The sequence below is a fragment of the Podarcis gaigeae genome (assembly GCF_964106915.1).
Source record: "Podarcis gaigeae genome assembly, chromosome: 9".
NCBI lineage: Eukaryota > Metazoa > Chordata > Lepidosauria > Squamata > Lacertidae > Podarcis > Podarcis gaigeae.
Genome location: NC_139685.1, coordinates 24,224,107 through 24,236,701, shown reverse-complemented (window position 1 = coordinate 24,236,701; position 12,595 = coordinate 24,224,107). Strand labels below are relative to the sequence as shown.

The following is a 12,595-nucleotide window of genomic DNA, read 5'->3' as shown; positions in this document are numbered from 1 at the left end:
CACTTGCCGCTGCAGTGATTTTACTCTGTTCTTGTGGCACATTAGACAGATACTATCCATCTTGCAAACATTGGTTGGGAAACAGCATACTGTGTGCTATCTAAATGGCTTTAGTATGCATCAGTTAATCAGAGAATTAATGTAATTATTTTTATGCACCCTGTATCTGTCTCCTGGCGACATTCATTTTGTACTACCAGAATTGTTACATGGGTTTCCAGACATCTCATAGGTTTGCAGGCTTTACGATACTCACCTAATTTAACAAAGCACCATTAGTGAACTCGGATTCATTTAATGCTTTTGCTAGTCTAGTCCAACCAGTTACAGAAATCTAAAAGTAGGTAAGGGGAAAATAACTCTGAAAATGTGGAAGATACATAGAAATAATCACTAGTTAATGCATTTTCCTCTCTGAACAGCTCTGTGAACTTTTACAACCCATACACTGAATGTAATTAACCCTCTTTAAATCATAAAATTGATAACCCAAGTTTAAAGATGCACTGCTTAGCTTTGTAAGACTTCCGCACTTCTATTGTTTCCTTGACAACAACGATATAGATGCTGCTATCACCATGGGAATGGTTCTTTTGAATGAAGCTGCTACCTCCAAAGGAGATGTTGGGAAAAGGAGAAGTAAGATGTTTAATGTGGTTGGCCGATTTATGGTTGCTGTTCAGAGATTCTGATTCACGCTTGATTACCGCATTCCACGTGGAAGCTCACAGATTCTCATACATATTTCACGAGCACTTGCAAATGTGTTTATTCATTTGTGAATATATTGGTGTGCTTTTGTGAATAGGCTTTTTTCTTTCCTGATATTATTTAATGACACAGGCAGGTATCCAAATAGCTGCTTGAGATATGTCTTTTCAACATCAGCTTGCTATATAGCATGAAAAATAGAAGTCTAAAACTTTGTTGCGCCCCTTGAACTATCTGTGCAGTTCTTTGGATACTAGCCCTGTTTGTGTGTGTAAAAGTAATGATTTTACTAAATAGGAAAGATTGGGTAATTAAAAAAAAATAGCATGTTTTCCAGATCACTTTCTTCTGATTTCCTGTTTAGGGCTGCAGTGAACATTCTTCTGTTGGGAATGTTCAGCTTGCAATAAATGGGAAGAGGCAAATTGGGAATTATTGTTACTATTATTTGTTCCTCACCCATCTGACTGGATTGCCTTGCCTCAGGAACTCTGAGCAGCTGGGAAGTGGGGGATGTGTACATGTTGGGAAGAGGGGTTGTTGTGTAGCGGCAGCAGAGTTACACACACACACACACACACACACACACACACAGTGTCCTCTCCAGAATGATGTTATGCCATGACTGAGCAAAATTCCAAGATGCATTATGGGGGGAAAGGGCAATAGGGGCTGCCACACACCCATCCCAATTATTCCCATTGGAATGATGTTCTGGAATAAGGCTACCTCATGACACCACATTGTTCCAAGGGGGCATTCTGGAGAAGAAATCGTGGTTGTCAGAAGGTGGCCACCAGGAGCAGCAGTGCTGCTGTCACTACTTGTACTAGTTCCGAAACAAAGGTAAGAAAATGTTGCTCTCGTCGCCAGCTAATCCTCCCCAGTTTGTGAATAATCTCCACTCCTCCCTACCCTTCAAAAAACAAAAACCAGTCCCTATGCATGCATGCACATTTAAGCAAGTGTTTTACAGTCATCAGTACTCATGTAAAATATATATCTAACCAATGGGTGGTACAAAACCCTAGTGAAAGTTCTGTATGCAAAAAGTGATGCTTAGAGCACTGAGCCTGTATATCCTACATTTTCAATACCGTACAAAGTAAACTGATCTAAGTGGAAGAGAGCATGTTATAAAGAAAAAGTTCTGTTGCATTTCATTGTGCCCATGTCCTGCTTGTAGATGTACGATGTCATGTGTAGGACATGTGGGTTGGGCCAGAATTAGGTCCAGAAGCCCCCACTCCCCAGTTAAAGCCTCTTACCACCCTTCCAGTCTGGACCAGCCCTCCATGCCTGCAGTTGACTTCTAACATCCCATTCATGCAGTTGCTAATTCAGTGAATGACATTCTTCTAGTTTGGCCCTCAAGTGCATCTGAATTGGCTGAGTCAGCCAGCTCCTTTCATGAAAAATTACATGGCATGTGGATGCTGTGAATTTGCCAACCTGTGGCAATAGATAATTAAGATGTACTATTTTTTCGCCTGCCAAAGGGTCTGACGTACACACCTGAATTGATGTTCCCTGAAATACATAATTCAAGTTTATTGCTTTCTCTGGGTACCCTGAGACGTTTTGTAGGTTGCCACCTTTAGTTCCCTTTTTCTTTTTAAACAACAATTTTCTTGTCATTTGTGATAACGAGAAAAGATAATCTCTTGGAATTCTGTTTTTTGCAAAAGGGTTACAATGTTATCTCAGATGATATAAGGATGATGCCTAGAGACATCCTAACTAACCTTGTATATTTCAATATATAAGTGATTGTACCTAATATTGAATATATCAGCTTTTTTATTTCCCCCCAGTTATATGCCTGGTGGGACTGGGTCTCGTCGTTTTCTTCTTCAGTTTCCTGTTGTCGATATTCCGCTCCAAGTACCATGGTTACCCATACAGGTAAGTCACACAAAAAAACCCTATCCATGCAGATCACCTTTTTTCAGCCATCTGCCTGCTCCCAGCTTTCTACTTGGACATTAATGAATCCATGAACAGGTAAATTGTACTGGCATCTCTAGTGTTTATTTGGATTATCACTGCATAAGAACATAAGAAGAGCCTTCTAGATGAGGCCAATGGCCCATCTAGTCCAAAATCCTGTTCTCATAGGGGCTGAACGACTGCCTGTGGGAAACCAGCAAGCAGGATTCGAACACAAGGGCACTTTCCCCTCCTGTGGTTTCCAGCAACTTCAAAACACACACTTACTGCATTTTGGTTTTGCAGGACAGTATTACAAGTCCCTGTAGAAAGGTAAACAGTAAATAAAAAGTGGGAGTAAAGCGCCTTCTTGCAATGTGACATGCACTCTGGTGTATGAAACAAGGAAGTGCTTAATCTGCAAAGAGGGAGCTTGTGTAGTAGCTGATGCCAGCTTGTATGAGGCTAAACTGTGAAGAAAGCAGTTTCATCTTGTTAGTCATACCACATGAAGAAGTCTTCCTGCTTGAAGATGCAACTGAAAAGGGGATTTCCAGGTAAACGTTGTATTCAGGTACCAAGCCCTGGCTTACAATGTTGCAAGGACATAGGATTTATTTTAAATATATTTTTTCTGCAAACTCCACATTTTTTAAAGCATTTTGATAAGCTGAGAACTGCATTGCAGTATTCAGAGAAGTGTAAAATCTGATGGTATTGCTACAGTTCAATCTAAATATTATTCTGGGAGGTATGGACTATGTTTTGGAGTTTGCAAATTACTGATGCTTCAATTATCCTAGGCTCTGCACATGAAGCCATAGGTTTTCCAGGTGTGTTCTGGCCCTGTGGTCCTTAAAGTATGTGAACAGTGATCAGTTGATGAATTCAGAACTGTACACGCTGGGTAAAAATAATGCACCATACTTAGCTGAAAAGTGTAACTTTGCAACATCCTTTCCCGTATCTGGAAACCAGCTGTTTGCTTAGAATGCTGTCTCCATTCATAGAGGAAATTAGCTGTAGCTTCTGAATAATAGAAAGCAGCATTGCACTATTACAGAAATGTTCTCCTGCAAGTTCCTGCAGAAATGTGCTCTCACCCAAGTTTTCCACAGCAGCAAACATGACCAGTATCAAAGAAAACAGAGCTGTCAGGTATTCCTTAGGAAATCAGAAAATTATAATACATAAAGAAATCCAATTGCTCCTTAGTTTAATGCCACCTGAGGTATGGAGCATAGCACAACTGAAATAATAACAGGTTGGCTGTTTAAAAGTTTGCAAATACCACCAAATTCCATTAAGATTCTGTGCCTGCTACAACTGATGTTGGTGGCAAAATATAAATTCAGTATGAAAACTGTAGACAGTCGCCACATTGTAAGTTCAGATGACTTAAGTATGCATGTGGCATTCTGATGAATTTAAGTTGCAGACCAGTGCTGCTGTGTTAGGACCAACATTCTGAAAATTATCATCCCATTCATACTGATTTAGGGCCTTTTCAGGACAAAGCGAACTGTTGTGTAGGTTTAAGATGATTTACTATCTTAAAGCAAGTACAGGGGACTCTGAATTTGATCAGAGCAGTAGTTTGGGGGTAAGCTAGTGTTTAATCTTCACAATTTTCCTGATCTAAATTGCACCTTGAAGCTTCTATTAGCCATGTAGGGTCTCTGTAGTTCTACTTTTCTCCTTTGGGGCAAATAGCAGCTTGGGAAGAAATGGTGTAGTGAAAAGGGGTACTGGGCAAAAGAGTTAGCCACAACTTTCTCTTCAGAGCCACTGATGTCAAATCCCGTGATTGTTTTTAAAGCATTTTAGAAGACAAAGCATTTCACATGGTGATTTGACTCTCAGTCGATCAAAGCAGCAACACATGTCCATGGGATCCAAAGATCTTCCGTCAAGGAAAAGGTTGTTCTGAGGAGAGCATATTTTCCTAGTGTTCACTGCATAATAGATTCTTGTTTGGGGGAAATTTCTCATGCAGATTAAAGATGATAATCACAGACTGAGTGTTGAAACAAGACTGAATGAATTTATCCGTGAACACATGTGAAAGATTGGAAATAGACTGATCTGTCCATCCCTAACAAAGCCTGACTCACAGCTGTGGGCCAGAGAAGGTTTCAGGCCCTTGTACTACTAGGCAGTCAGAGGTGGTGGCAGAAAAACACTTCTGTTTTTAATCTGCTTAAGTATTTGAATAGTATTTGGAAAGGGATGCTACAACAAGGTTCCAGGGGAAAGAAGAGGACCACACACCACGGGTGGAAAAACAAGTATGGGAAGAAACAGGGCATCAAACACAGCTCTTGTTATCACTCTCTTAATCAAACATTAACCACCTCTGTTTCCTTAAAACTATGGAATCCATGAGCTGCTGATCCCTGGAAATATGGTACAAATGCATTTCAAGTCTTGGATCTAGAAAGATGAGGGAACTACATAAAAGACAATACAAAATATTTATATCTCCTTCCTGTCTCTTACTATCTCTTCCTTGAATGAATATTTTCAGCTTGTATCTCTTTTTATTTAAAAAAAATCAATAAGCAGCATGAAATATTACTTATCTGCGTTTTCAGAAGAGCTTTCCATGTGTTCTGTACTAAAAGTATTGGAAAAACTTGGCAGGGTGGAAACATAATTTCTGCAATATCTTGATATGTTCTTTGGAGAGGACTCTGAGAAATGGTTCTGATATTTTGGACTACTTGACTGTGGCATGTTTGAGTCTGAGAGGGGTTGAACCGTGCATTCAGATACTTTTCCCAGCCAAACCAGAAGCTGAAACCACGTTAAAAACATATTCAGAAAATAATAATTGCATGAAAAGGTTTATTCCCATCAAAGCCTCCCCACCCAAGATGACCACCAAAGAGAGGCAAACAGCCAGTCATTGTTGTTGTTGTTGTTGTTTAGTCATGTCCGGCTCTTCGTGACCCTATGGACCAGAGCACGCCAGGCACTCCTGTCTTCCACTGCCTCCCGCAGTTTGGTCAAACTCTTGCTGGTAGCTTCGAGAACACTGTCCAACCATCTCGTCCTCTGCCATCCCCTTCTCCTTGTGCCCTCCATCTTTCCCAAAATCAGGGTCTTTTCCAGGGAGTCTTCTCTTCTCATGAGAAGAGAAGTCATTAGTGCTACCCAAATGCCTGGGAAAACAAAAATGCTGAGAGAGTGACAAAGTTGGCAGCAGGTGAGCCTACTTAGGAGAAGCATTCAATTCTCTGTAAGAAGTGGTACAAAGAGCAGGGTGTCAGATCATACTCTCAGGATCCAAGCAGATTCATATGGGGAAGCGGTGAGCAGTGGAGAAGCTCCTGTAGGGGTCTTAATTTGGCCCATGTAAGGTGTGAGGCAGGACGCGGGTGGCGCTGTGGGTTAAACCACAGCCTAGGACTTGCCAATCAGAAGGTCAGTGGTTCGAATCCCCGTGACGGGGTGAGCTCCCATTGCTCGATCCCTGCTCCTGCCAACCTAGCAGTTTAAAAGCATGTCAAAGTTCAAGTAGATAAATAGGTACCGCTCCGGTGGGAAGGTAAACGGTGTTTCCATGCGCTGCTCTGGTTCGCCAGAAGCGGCTTCGTCATGCTGGCCACATGACCCGGAAGCTGTACGCCGGCTCCCTTGGCCAATAAAGCGAGATGAGTGCCACAACCCCAGAGTCGGCCACGACTGGACCTAATGGTCAGGGGTCCCTTTACCTTTACCTTAAGGTGTGAGACAGGTAAAGATGTGGCTGCAAAGGTACAATCAGGCAATCAGGAGCTTTGCAATGTATTCTCGGTTTTTCCTTGGCAAGCAGGGTTTGTATTCAGTGGCTTTTATATTTGGTGCCAAATGCAAGCATTGCTACTGGTTCTGCTCAGAAGCTCCCAGTCAGATCTCCCGAATGGCGTTGATCCCTGTTGAAAGCAGGGTTGGAGTTCATGCTGATTGGCAATGAGTTCCATCCTTTGGGATCCAGAGCTTCTGACTGGTGCTGACTCTAAGCACTGATTTGATTGGCTGGAATCTTCCGTCACAGCGTAGCTGATACACGCACCACACTGCAAAGACGAAGTGGGCCACCTGACATCATGGGGATATAAGATGATTGGCAAGCAGCCCCCTAGAGGTGGGCTGTGTGTTCAGGATCCAACCCACCAAGCTGAAAAAGTTTTCAGTACAGGGCTCCTGAACCATATGAGGCTTTAAAGGTCAAAAACAGCACTTTGCATTGGACCCAGGGACACTGAGCTATGGCCCTCCTTTCAAAGCAAGTCTTTCTGCCATCACTGATCTTCTAATGGAGGAACAAAGTTTTAAAACACCTTTTTTTCACAACTTTCTGTCTCACGGGAGATATCCTAAACTCACATCTTTGATCATTCCTTTGCTCAGTTAACAACTGACTTTTGACCTGTGCCCCTGAAAATTTGTTGCATTTTTTTAGATTTCTTACTGTGTCAGGCACCAAACTTATAACAAAGAGGCAGCCTCATAATTGTTCTTTACCTGTTTTCTTACCTTTCCTTCTTTCCTAATCCGTTGGGTCCATTGAGAGGAAGGGGGAGAGAAATCCCCACTAATATTTTGAGGCTCATTTTGAACTTAATTCATGCTTTTTTTAAAAAAAAGAGATAGATTATCCTACTCATTGTTTTACAAGTAATTTGAATGGAATATTCAACAGTTAGTCTTCAGGTGTGCTGTCTGGAGAATCTCTGGTGGCTAGCAACACAACAGCCTTTGCAGCTAAATTTACTAGCTCCTGAGTCAATATTTTATAACTTTTCTGGCCTAGTTACCTGCTTCAGTGCTGTGTCAAAGTCATCTAATATCACACCCTTCTGCTTGGGGAGTTTTTACCCAACTCTCTGGGGGTATTATAGTCCCTGAGCAAAGCATTGCTGGATTCATTAGGCTCTTCATGAAATCAATTTTGTCTCCTGCAGTAATCATGAGTGGCTGTGCTACAGTCTTGCCCCTCTGCCTGTTTCCTTTAGGTTAAATCTCCTCCGGGCATGCATGTAACTTGCATTACTTTTAATGAAAAATAAATGTCTTGTGCACCAAACACAACAGATAGAACTGAAACACCCTGTGTTAAAAAGTATCTTGGGGGTTTTAACCATCTTTTGATGTCATTAGCTGCTCAAGCATAACTTAAGTTGCATCTATTATTTACTGTTATTATTCCTTTATTCCATATTTTCTTACTCTACTACAGCTGTTGCCTTGGAGTAGGCTGACCTTTGTTCACCAGCCACATCGCCAGGCTTCCATATCATTTAGGGTGGGGGACCTGTGGCCTTCCAGCTATTGTTGCATTCCAGTTCCCCTCAGTTCCCCTTCCTTCCTCCCCCTCCACTTTTTGTGAAGATTGACCACTCTCAGATCCCACAACTGGTTCTCCCTTGGTCTCCTCGCTGGCCCAAGTGGGACTAATTTAGCCAACCAGCCCTGGTGATCGTCTAATGTTTATTGGATGGATTTCCCCCCTAAATTGATTTTTGTTTTTATTGTTATTTATGTTTTATACCATATTTTATTCTTCTTCTCTTTTTTGTAGCATCAATTAAGTGTTTTAAATTTGTTGTTAGCCGCCCTGAGCCCTGAACCGGGAAGGGCGGGGTATAAATAAAAAAAATATTATTTTTATTTATTATCAGTCCCAGCCAGCATGTCCAGTGCTTAGGGATTATTGGAGTTGGAGTCCAACAGAATCTGTAGGGACACAGATATGTCAACTAATTCCTCCCATTCCAAACCTGACTACAAAACTGGACTACTAGACAGGATTTTTAAAATTATTTACCACCTACTTCTTCTGAACCCAAATTGTATTCCTGCATCTTTCAAAGGAAGAGAGAAGGTGACCTGAGAACCCAAGGGATGAGAAGTTTACAGCTGTAGGGCAATCACCAAGGAATCCCTTCCAGTGTGAAGTGGTTGGAACTTGTTCTGTGAACTGCCCTGAGAACTCTGGGTGTAGGGCGGTATATAAATTCAATTTAAAAAATAGATCTGCTGCTACACTGTTCTACTAATGTTAGACACCCTGTTAAGGTTCATCCCCACCTAAGCATTGTCCCTTTGGGGAGCTTAGGGCACCACTGGCATGAGGAGGCAGCACTTTGTCTTCTCAAATGGCTTGAGGCTGCCAGTATTAAGATAAAGTATTGGTATTAAGATAAAGTCGGTTACAAGGATGCTTCTCTACATACATGGGTTTTTTGGACTTGATGCATATGAATGGGGAAATGGACTCCAAGCTGTGTTGAGACCCACAGCAGTTAACATTTTAAGGCTTAAAAAATGCACAGCGAAGCATGCTTGACAGATGAAGCTCCATATGATGACCATGTTGCCTGCAGTCAAGAGAAAGCTCAGCCACTGCTGGTTTGCTCATCTGCCTCATCCTGCCAACTAGTAAGAATAGCATTAACATGCATCAGCTACAGATGAGTGGTGGAATGGTTCTAATTGTGGGCTCAGAGTGTCACAATGTGCTGTTAGTTACTCAGCTCCAACAAGAGTTGACCTTCTATATTATTAGCCCGGATGGGGTCAGTCCTAAATCGCAATGTCTAACTGTGGAAATTAGGTGACAAGAACTCCATAAAAGACATGCACCAGATGATGCCTAGCTCTCATTCCAATGGAAACATACTAAGGAAAACTGAATCTTTCTATTTGCATGTGTTTAAAATAATTGATTGTAAAGAGAAATTGAAGGCTGCATTCTGAAAGATGTAGACCCCAAAACAAAGTCCACCCCAAGACCACAGATATTTAAACACATTATGTGTTGCATAACACCAAACAGCCATATTAATCTTTCCTGAAGCAGGTGATGGTTGGTCCTGCATCAATAAAGGGAACAAAAAGCCACTTGTCTTAAGCCGCATATCTCCATGAAGTGATACGCTTTGAACATGAAATCAAATAAAAATAAATCAAGAGTGAAAGATTGTGAGGGAGGTTGCCTATCATCCCCAGCCCCTGCTTTTTATACATGGCCGTATACATAAAAATTGTAGGAGGATACTTTACTATGTCTATGATGGTTACTCTTGCTTTTGATCATCTAAAGAAAAATGGGCTAGAAATGGCAGTGTGAGAAAGTTGAGTATGCAAATGAGGCTGGCTTTCTTACTTTTTTTCTTTTTAAGTGGTATGTAAGATAACTTCGCAAACTCAGTGGTGCAAAACGAATACCAAAATAACAATAACATGTAAGTAAAATGTAGTATAATACATTATATAGATATGCCCCATGTGTTCTCTTCAATAAAAAGTTTTCACCCTATCAAAAAAAAGAGAGAAGCTTAAATGCTCATCAGGGCTTCTGTAATCTGAATTATATAGTCATAGTTTTGAACAGTAATTTTCAAAATGTAAGGCCACTCTGAGCAAGAGCAAGTCTTGAAAGGCACTGAGCTTCCTGTTCATCATTTCACTCAGACCTTATTCATTTGTTTTGGTCTCTGTTGCTTGGGTGTTGTCCCTCTGTTATGCTGCCTCTTTCCCCAGACATATTTTGTGTTCCCACAAATGTCCTCAGTTGGTAACACTGCCTCACATCTAAAGCTCTATCAGAGTTGGGCAAAATACAGAACTGAGGCAATCCTGATTGGGCAATTGTGTAAATACAGTTTACTTCCTCTACCTATCAGACACTGCTTCCATGCATTTCGATCAAGGATAGATCAACCTATGGCCTTCTGGGAGTTGTTTGGATTTGAATTCCCAGGTTCATTGTCCCCAATTTTAGTCACACATTGGGAAAGGAGCAGGACCAACCATCCCCTGAGAGCATGTGCCCCAGCTCTCCCCTGACACCTGCATATTCGGAACAATATTTCCAAATGGGACTCTGCAACCAGCAGTAGGCTCTGTGAGCAACATTTTCCTTTACTAAAAATAATGATGCAGTGAGAATTCTGAGATGCAAATCCAACCCTCAAATATTCTCAGGAATCTCTATATTTGAAGAGCTTCAGTCATACTAAATATGGTTGCTTACACAAGATTTTGTACCTGCCTGAGAGCTTGAGGCTACAGGAGAATTAGATGGTGTCCTATCAAATCTGAGAGCAAATACAGTACCTTGGACAGTTCTAAGGGAGCCCTGCTGGCTAAAAGCAGTCTCCTACTAAGTTAGCTCCAGAAGTGTCAACAGGAAATGTATTTTACCATCTGCTTCCTAATTTGTATTGAGATTAAGGGGGGGGGGAATTGCTACCTGTTCAGTAACATAAGCGGAATCACTTAAAACAGTAAGATTCTAGAATTTCAGTGGTCTTCTGGGTAGAATAGTTAATAAAGAATCAAGTTGTCTCTGGACTCCTCATACCAATTACAATATAAAAGGATGTGGTTCACATATTCTGTTTCTCAAATTCCACAGTAACAAAGACATCCCTGAATCTTACTTAAGTAGTAAGTAAAAAGGGGGGAAAAAAGAAAGCAAGACATTGTGCTCTCCTAGTTTTGTAAATAACTAATGTCTGCAACTATGGAACTTTGGCAATTCCATAATTTGGAATATTATTTAAGAATAGTGGACAGCATGACTGCAGTTCTCAGATGGTCTAAGTATGGGTCTGTTAGCCTGGATAACAGAAAGTTGAATCTCTTTTATGTTATAATACCCAAAACCTCAGTGAAGAAGCCCAGCATAAGTATCTCCTTTTTCATGACCAGCATTCCCTGGCTGAAGCCAATAAGTGCTATAACTAGAAGGGCAGAGGAAAAATGCAAGTGCAGACATTATTTCAGGGCATTTATTCAAACTTTATATTCATAGGCCCACTTCATGATATAAAGTCGCATTCCCCACACATAATCATATGTACAAAACCTTCCTTTAAAAAGATAGATTGAACCCTTCCCAGTTGAGGATTGAAGGCAGCAATCCATATGTAAACTGATCCCCCCCCCAAAAAAAACCCACCACCTGTGGCTTTAAAACTTTGAATAGCTGAAGGAATAAAACGGTGACCCTGGGGTGGGAGGGCTTCTTGGCTGAAGTTAGCAAAATCAGTCACTCTTGTTGCTCAGACCAAGAATATGGTCTCTTGAGGGAACTAGAGTCAGCTGTAAGCTGTGGTTGGTGTCGCCTCACTGGAGGAACTGCCTGGGAGGCCAAAGGCTGTTTTGCGTTTATGGTTGGGGAGATAGCAGTACTGCAGTACTTCAGCTAGGAGGGCCCTGAATAAACTACTAGCAGTTCTTCCTACAAGGAAGAAGCCAGAAGCTTATCTTCATCAGAATTGTCCACCGCACTTCATCGTCCTCGGGTCACCACAGTAATAGAATGCTCAAAATAATAGTTTCCTTATAAAGAAAAAGAAAGTTCTTCACCATTGTGGTGGTAGAGGAAGGCATCAAATCACATGAAGAGGTCAGCAACAGAAAGCAAAGACCTTTGCCCTTCAAATCGTACCCCTCCTCTCCGCTTTCTGTATGATTGAGTAAGAACGTGGATTTTTCACTGCCCTATGTAATCAGATCTTCAGTCCATATAATCAATTAGTGCAAGCTAAAACGGATGTTGCACTTAATTTTCCTGAGGGGGGGGGGGAATCCAGCTTTTCTGAAATTGCATTCTCAGTTATGTGCTTCTAGTGTGCCAAAAATGGAGCACAGTACTTTGAAACTGACTAATCAAATATTTAAGATTTGTTCATTTCATGTATCCTTTGACTGCATCACTCTTGTTAGAATATTTGAGAATACCACAAACAGATTGTGGTATACGTTGACAGACCTTTGCTGTTTATAGACACAGAATTATATTTGGGGGAGGGGAGGAGAATGACATGATTATTGCTACTGGACTGATCAGAGATTGTGATGTGTGAACTTGATACCAGTTTATCCAGGTGCATGCGCAAGGAGGTTAGGCTGCTTGGGAAGGCAGAGGAATAGATAGACTTCCCATAAATAATCTGCA

The 12,595-nt window shown here is 41.3% G+C and overlaps 1 protein-coding gene and 1 long non-coding RNA gene across 3 annotated transcripts in view; both read left to right on the top strand.

Annotated features, from left to right (window-relative positions):
- Positions 1-12,595, top strand: part of TUSC3 (tumor suppressor candidate 3) — a 123,797-nt gene that overhangs the window by 108,512 nt on the left and 2,690 nt on the right. The window contains exons 8-9 of one of the 2 annotated variants that reach the window (XR_014568092.1): positions 565-1,217; positions 1,342-2,616. Coding sequence is in view for 1 of the 2 variants with exons in the window: in XM_083755875.1 (XP_083612001.1) it covers positions 565-639; positions 2,526-2,616 (166 nt within the window). In the remaining variant the exon portion in view is untranslated. The remainder of the gene's footprint in view (positions 1-564; positions 1,218-1,341; positions 2,617-12,595) is intronic. The other variant, XM_083755875.1, reaches the window with a different exon arrangement.
- Positions 3,923-11,090, top strand: LOC310852617. The gene is made up of 2 exons (XR_014568324.1): positions 3,923-6,002; positions 6,369-11,090. It is a non-coding gene; the product is annotated as an uncharacterized lncRNA (long non-coding RNA).